This window comes from Crotalus tigris, unplaced genomic scaffold (genome assembly GCF_016545835.1).
Source record: "Crotalus tigris isolate CLP2741 ecotype Arizona unplaced genomic scaffold, ASM1654583v1 scf7180000017804.1919176, whole genome shotgun sequence".
NCBI lineage: Eukaryota > Metazoa > Chordata > Lepidosauria > Squamata > Viperidae > Crotalus > Crotalus tigris.
The window spans coordinates 1,787,354-1,795,392 of NW_024096647.1; the positions used below are offsets into that span (position 1 = coordinate 1,787,354).

Genomic DNA, 8,039 nt, shown 5'->3' on the forward strand with positions numbered 1-8,039 from the left:
AATATTTATATATTTTTTTCAAATGCAAATAAGTGAAAAGGTAGAAGTATAAATAAAGCAACTGCATTATTTCACTAAATAAAATGTCAGCTTTTGTATCCATCAGTGCAGGGTTTTTCTGTCAAGCTACTACAGAGATCACAATGTGGAACTATCAAAGCTTCTACACAAGTTGGGACAACCACTACCATCGTGGCTGAGACAGGAGTTGCAAAAAGTGAGATAGCACAAGGACTCTTCTTGACTTAAAATACGAGCAATCTTAAGTTTCCAAGAAACTTTATCAGAACTAAAGGTCTTCAACCGGAAACAAAAGATTGAGATATGTGTGTTATATTGGCAACTGGAGTCTAAAAAATTATATGCATTTATCTCTAACAGTACATGGGTTTCATAACAATAGAAGAATAGATGGATGTAGCACAAAGCTTAATCTATCATGACCTTCACCTCTGTCGGAAAATGCATCATGTAACTCCTATTCAATGCAATAGGGTTGGTAAATGGATTATTCTTAGAGACCACCCTGTACATGTGGCATCAAGCAGCAAGTTTCAAATATTTGGGTTAAATTTCAAGAGAAGATCTATATAATAATTCAAAAACAGAACAAATATTTACAATTTTATATAGTTTATTCCTATCACTTTAATAATATTGTCTCTCTCTCTCTCTCTCTCTCTCTCTCTCTCTCTCTCTCTCTCTCTCTCTCTCTCTCTCTCATGTTGATTTTGTAAATTACCCCCTCTGCTCAGTTTTCAAATAGTTGAATTACAATGGTGACTTTTTTAAAAGGTGACAGAAATGTAGCACAAAATGCCAAGCTTACTCCCACTTCACAATTCTGGTTTCAAAACATAGAACCAGATTTTAAATCGGTGAATGTGGAGTAAAAATAGGTATTATTTTAAAAAGTAAGGATTCCTCCCATTTGGCCTAAATTCTGGGAATAACATCATCACAATAAAGAAGCAGTTTGCCACTGCCTTCTTCCAGAACTTTTTTTTTTTTTTTTTTTTGAGATTTCTCAGTCCAACTCATGGCTCTGGCATTTTCTGGTTGCTTCCATCTAAGTTTGACACTACTTAGTTATTGAGATCAGACAATGAGTAATATTAGTAGGTAAGAATTACCATTACTGGAATATGTGTCTATGAGAATACATTGTGTCTATTCATCATGTCATCAGAATTGGGAGTTTTCGTGGCTGTGAAGATTTCTAGAAGAGATGGATGGGTGCCTTAACTCAGCTGCTATGCTAAAACAGGGCAAAAAATACATATCCATCTGGATATGGATATGGATCAGGAAAAGTGCTAGTGTTCGTTCCATTATCCTTTGGGAGATATTGTTTTGTAATGTAAATGAGTTACATATTAAAACCAAGAGCTTATAGGATGCTAACATGCCCACCGGTCCCTCAGTTGTCACCAGCTTTTACATTCACACAACTGTTTATGTACAGAGATCCCACAGTCCTGATTGACAGCAAGAAAACGGAATATGTTCACAAACCACTTTCAACAGAGTGTTGATAAAGTTATATTGATTTAAGTATGCAATTGCTTCTTTCTCGCTTGTACCCCATCCCTTCCATATTTAGATCACAATTTAAAAGAAAAAGATCAAGAGAAAGAAGATGAAAATCAAACATTTTTATGCTTTCTGTTCTACCTGGGGAAAGCATTGGACATATCCATCCTATTATTAAGCCCACAATTGATACTAATCAATCAAATAAAAGCTAATAAAGCATATAAAAATAAATTTAAACAAATAATGTGCTCTTTTGCCTTCAAAAGCAATATGCACAATTTTCATTTTAAAGATGTGACGAAATTTTGGCTGGTATTAAGTAGCAATGATCAATGTTTTAGAAGACTACAAAGATTAAATACTATTACAAGCCAAATTTACCTTACTACCATTTGTCCCATGGTGCTTCACATCAAAACAATATTGTCAGTATTGGTTGAATATAAGCTAAAATATATACAAGGAATAAAAACATTGTTCTGTTCTACTGAAATCCATATAGTTAATTAAATATATAAAAAGTTGCCTAGCCAAAGTTAACATTTTCTTAGTTTAAATATTCTCTAAAAACACTTCAAATTGGTGTGGGCTGAAAGACATCCACAGTTTAGAAAACTTTACAGAGTAGGAAGCGTCTTTAGCTTTAGCCCAATTTCCATCAACTATTAGAAATCAGCACTTTAATATGATGTACAAGATTTTCTACTGTACCTCTGTCATTACCTTTTGTGAACAAATGTAAAATTGTTCTTGGACATGTATGCAATCTCCTGTTCATTTGTGAAAAGATTTTTTGCTGAAGAGTGATTCACTTCCCCCTTTATACTGTAAAGGTGCAGTCATTCCTGCACAATATGATAGAACTGCAGATAACTTTTATGTGGGTTTTTTTTCTTGATGGTATCTGAGTAATGGGATCTTATTAGCTGTTTGCATAAAGCGGTGGTTCTCAACCTGTGGATTGGGACCCCATTTGGGGTCGAACAACCATTTCACGGGGGTCGCCAAACAACGCAGTCTGCCATTTTTTCCCCTTTTCCTTAGCTGTGCTACTCCCTTTTATTCTATTGGCTTTTGAAAGCCAATAGAATAGACTCTCTTGAATAGAGTCTAATTCTATTGGCTTTCAAAAGCCAATAGGAATTGTCCAGGCTGTCTCTGCCCTGCTGAGCCCGCCAAAAGTCCCATTCTGCAAACGGTGCTGCACCAGTTGAGTAGTCCTCAACTTACAACCAGTTGAGTAGTCCTCGACTTACGACCGGTTGGGGGTCGCGGCATTAAAAAGGTTGAGAACCGCTGGCATAAAGAGAGAGTACATCAAAAACCGTGTTTCTATCAAGCGGCCCCTTCTAGATACGGGCTGAGAAATTTTGAGTGTTTAATTCAATACATCTAGAGGTATGAGGAAAGGCTACCCTAAAATATTAAGTTCCTAAAGAATTACTCTGCGATATTCAGCAGTTCTGTAGCAGGTTTCTGAATAAACATTACAATATGAGCCAGTATTCTGTAAATTTTGGTCTTAAAGCATTCAAAAAAATTACATCAGCATCTAATATCTTGCTTAAGTGAGAGTTCATGCCAATGTAGGCATATGTGCATATATACCCACAAAAAGAGAGACATAAGTGTATTTCACAAATCCTTCATAGTAATTTACAGAATAATATTGATGTGACTTGAGTTGGCTGTAAGAAACAGATGAAAATAAAAATCAATGTTAAAACAATCTGTCAGATATGTTAAAGGGAGTCAGGTAAAAGGAATAGAAACACGGATATTAATTACATATTCCAAGAAAAATGCATATTTTTCTATTGCAATATTTGCCGAGTTCTGCACATCAGAAAGCTAATATTAATATATTGTACAGATTATACTTTATTATTGCTAAAACGTGAAGCTTCCTCAGGAAGAATAAAATATTTCAGTGTTGATAGATGTAATATTCTCCTCATTCACATTGAATGAAAATCTATGGAAATGTATTTCTCAATATTTTTAAAATAAAATAAAACTGGACATTATTCTGCTAGTAGCATGATTTATGCACCAATAAATTGAGAAATGTTTTAGGTGTGCTAAAGTTATACCCACATTCCATTAGAACAGTACCAGACATGCTTTTAATGAGCAGCATAAATCGGATTGTAAAGTCATATTTTTGCTTTATAGCTCATATTTAATTGATCATATTTAAATGATTTAAGGTCATAAATGCTTGCATATCGCTAACATTTTTAGATCATAGAAATCCTTGCCCTAGTGATGAATAAATGTCACTATGATTTCTGCCTGATATTTAATCCACTTTATGAACGTTCAATGATGTTGCCGGTTCATCTACAGGAAAGTTATATTCTTTTCTTGGAAACTTGGGAAAAGACACAAAACTACTGTTTTAAGATATGGTCCAAAACATTTAGTTCTGTTTCTAGTATAAAGCCAGGAATATATTTCCTCATTTTCATGCAAACATGTTGTTGTTGTTGTTAATTGCAAAGTCGTGTCCGACCCATCGCGACCTCATGGACAACGTTCCTCCAGGCCTTCCTGTCCTCTACCATCTTCTAGAGTCCATTTAAGCTCACGCCTACTGCTTCAGTGACTCCATCCAGCCATTTCATTCTCTGTCGTCCCCTTCTTCTATTGCCCTCAATCTTTCCCAGCATTAGGCCCTTCCTTCTCATTAGGTGGCCAAAGTATTTGAGTTTCAGCTTCAGGATCTGGCCTTCTAAATGCAAACATATAATACTAGATAAAAAAAATTAACTGGGCTAATACAGGGGAAAATGGGCTCATGCTGAATTTCATATTTTATCCCAAAACAAAGAGTCATTCTATTTCTTTAACCTGCACGGATTTTGAAACAGGTTGTTGTTGTTTTAATGAGTATCTTGCAAGTGTTTTATAATGTTTGCACAGAAGTAAAAAGTATTCTCAAAAATTGCTACTCAAGTGCATGTAAATTTAACTGACGATTGAGCAAAGATTTTTTACTTAGATCTCCCCCTTGAGATAAGAAGATAGAAAAGATTCTTGGAGCAGCATCAGAATTCTATATTTGTTTAGGAAAGATTTTTAAAAAAGATAAACAATAGTAAGAAATATTATTTCTGCGGGATCCAATCTGGGCCGGTCATCAGGACCCGAGGTTTAGTCTTCTGGAGCCCGTCCTCAGAAACTTCTCTGTCACCAGAACATAGGATGGGCTCCCACATGAGTCCAAAAGCTCAGAAGATAAAACCTCTGATCATGGCAACCGACCCAGATTGGATCCTGCAACATTATCCTGGGACACGTATTTTTGCTTTCATTTGTGATATTCTTTTTCAACTTTTCAATTACTAGCCCTCCAGATGGGTCAGGCTAGTAATCCCATCATCCTTGGACAACCTGCTAGTCATTCAGAGAGTAGAGAATAACTACTGCAACCTTTTGAACACATCAATTGCAAGCCCAATCTCATTCACAAATTTCTGATTCCAATAAACATGAATTTACTGTGTACAGACAGTCCTCAGCTTAGGACTACAGTTGGGACCACAATTTCTGTTGCTAAGCAAGGCAGTTGTCAAGCGAGTCTTACACAAGCGTGGTTGTTTGTAATTTTTAAGTGAATCATGTGGTTGCTAAATGAATCCAGTTTCTTCCATTTACTTTGTAAATATATGCTGGTTGCTAAGCACACAAATTTCGATCATGTCACTGTGGGGGGTGCTGAGACTGGTAAGTCATTTTTTCCAATGCTGCTGTAACACTGAACTGTTGCTGAATGAATGGTTGTAAGCCCAGGACTATCTGTAAGGAATTATTTCCATAAGTATTATATCTTTAAAAATTGGAGTGTTATTAGATATGTTGAGAATACATATACACAGGCGTATTTTTCTGTCTACAATTTCAGAAATAGGGCGATGGATGTCTTGAACTCGGGATCGCCTTCTGTGACAAAGTTGGTATTTACCAAAACTTAAGCATACCTATGATATGTGGCATGATGGTATGTATGTTCCTTGCTCTAGGTCAGGGGTAGGCAACCTTGGCTCTTTTATGACTCGTGGACTTCAACTCCCAGAATTCCTGAGCCAGCCATGCTGAGGGGAAGGGAGAGGTTTCCAAGCTGAGCCATGCTGGCTCAGGAATTCTGGGAGTTGAAGTCCACAAGTCATAAAAGAGCCAAGGTTGTCTACCCATGCTCTAGGTGAAGTTATTTTTGTCCTGGACAAAATTAAATCCTGTCTATAATAAATTCACATCTAGTTTTATTGTCACCCCATAAATATATTTTCTTTTTCTATAAATGCAGTAATCTGACCATATTCACCCTGTCCGTTTCATTTTTTTAAAAAGTGTCACCTTTTTGCCTGCATATTGATTTAATGTAATTAATTCCCTGCCTTTCAATTCAGTAAAAACTCTTAAAAGAACATTTAGAATAAAAGACCAGGAAGAATTTAATAATAACAAAACAAACAAACTTCAGTGCAAATTACAAACTTGAGAGAAAATACATGGTTTAGCCTGATATTCCTTGCCAGAGTTGGCATCAAATTTTTCTGGGAAGGACTTTATACATCTAAGGCAGGGGTGTCAAGCTGCCGGCCCGCGGGCCAGACGCATCATCTGGAATCCGCAGTCACCCCATTGCTGGCAATGGCAAAACCGTTCCGATATGTTGCGCGACATCACATGACATCGCAAGTTTGACATGTCTGATCTAAGGCAAGGCCCTCTCTTCAATGTTCATCCTCCCATCATTAATCATCAAAGGCTAGATCAATAAGAAAATTATTTTAAGTATAAATCACGTGACAGTAAAAGTTCTGACAGATACTAAGAACCCAGACAACAATGGGAGATTTGAAATTTTTTAAAAAAAATCTTTAAATTGCCTTTGCTAAACCATAGAAAAACCATAATAGGGCTTGTATCCTGCTTGTTAGATTTCCATTAGTTATCTGGTTGAGAATAGAAATGCTGAATGTGATAGATTTTTGATCTGGTATAAATAGTTGTTCTGAACTATTCTAACTCTGTAACATGGATATATTTCAAGTTGTTAATTCCACTTCATTATCAAGGCCTTGTAATTATCAGATGTTTTGAAATCTGTGAATTGATACAGTATAATGTATTAAAGAAGCTCACTCCAATCAAATCCAGCAACAAGGACACAGAAGAGGAGATATAATAAACTTGAAAAGATTTGATTCAGATTGGAGACTGAGGATTTGAAGAAAGCATGAGTCAGTTCAAGTTTAACTTCATTCAAACTGCAGTAAAAGTCCATTAAAAGAAGATTTGTATCCACTGAAAGAAAAATCAAATATTGTAGTAGAAGCTGCCTGATTGACTGGGGCAGAATAAGATGCAAGTTGCAGGTATTTTTTTGCAGGTATTCACCCTGCTGGGTTTCAAGTAATGCTTTAAAAAAAGTAACGCCCTCCTTTTCCCTTTGCTTTTATGGAAGCTAACCATTCACATGACATTAAAAAAAAATATTGTTATGTTTCCATCCATGGAGTGCCAGGCTGCCTCTGGTTACTTCGCTTTTTTTGGAATGCCAAGAGAGTTGACAAGCTTGAGTCCACTCATCACTGGTTGTGCCAAGCTGTATGGGCCACACTTTGGCAAAGCTTGGCATTTCCTTGGCAGGACTTTAAACAATGTATGGAATGTAGATTTTTGTTTCTTCTAATTGCTGACTTTTTGGGATATCTGGTTGGCAAGCCTGGCTCCTCCTGAAAAGGAGAACTCCGTCATCATCAGAGTTGTAATATGCTGCCACTATTATATAGCCAGAGTCTCCAGACTTGGCAACTTTCAGACTTGTGGACTTCAATTTCCACAATACCCCAACCAGCCAATTCTGGGAGCTGAAGTCCACAAGTCTTAAAAGTTCCCAAGTTTGGAGATCCCAGCTATACACCAAAATAACCAGGTACAGAAGAATCATGATGGCAGAGCAAGATTCACAGGTAGCCCACAGAGCAAGTGGCATTTGTAGTTTGTCCACGTACACAACATAATACATTTTTGGAGCAACACGTGTCAGTAATGGCTCACCACCATTCACTCCTTGTAAAGAGCTTTAAATAAAGCCTCTGAATTTAATTTGACTCCTGGTGAATGAATTGTGTGGTATTTCTGGCAGCATTATAAAAACATCTTGCTATATCCTTCTTCCAAGTTTTTTTATACTCCCCAGTCTAGCCAACATCTATCCAAACAATAACCAAGCTAATAGGGCTTAACTTCTGAGACCAACCAAGGTCAGCTAAGACCAGCTGTGCCTTCGCATCAAAATTCTGAAATTTCCTCAAATTGATGCAGAATTCAAAAGTACGGTTTGATCCAAGTGTGTGTCCTGAAACTGAACTTTTCTTTAGAATATTGGGTGCTGACCTGAACCACCAGGGCCAGCACAGAAATGTAATATCCCATTAAGCACAAGAGAAAGCAAAATGAAAGCCTGCAGGTGACCTCATTAAAGAAAATAA

The 8,039-nt window shown here is 36.6% G+C and overlaps 1 protein-coding gene across 1 annotated transcript in view; it reads left to right on the forward strand.

The window, feature by feature from the left end:
* LOC120307701 (bifunctional heparan sulfate N-deacetylase/N-sulfotransferase 3) overlaps positions 1–2,592 on the forward strand; it is an 80,097-nt gene extending 77,505 nt beyond the window's left edge. The window contains exon 14 of the mRNA XM_039342722.1: positions 107–2,592. Coding sequence (XP_039198656.1) covers positions 107–226 — 120 coding nt within the window. The 3' untranslated portion in view covers positions 227–2,592. The remainder of the gene's footprint in view (positions 1–106) is intronic.
* Positions 2,593–8,039: the final 5,447 nt, after the last annotated feature.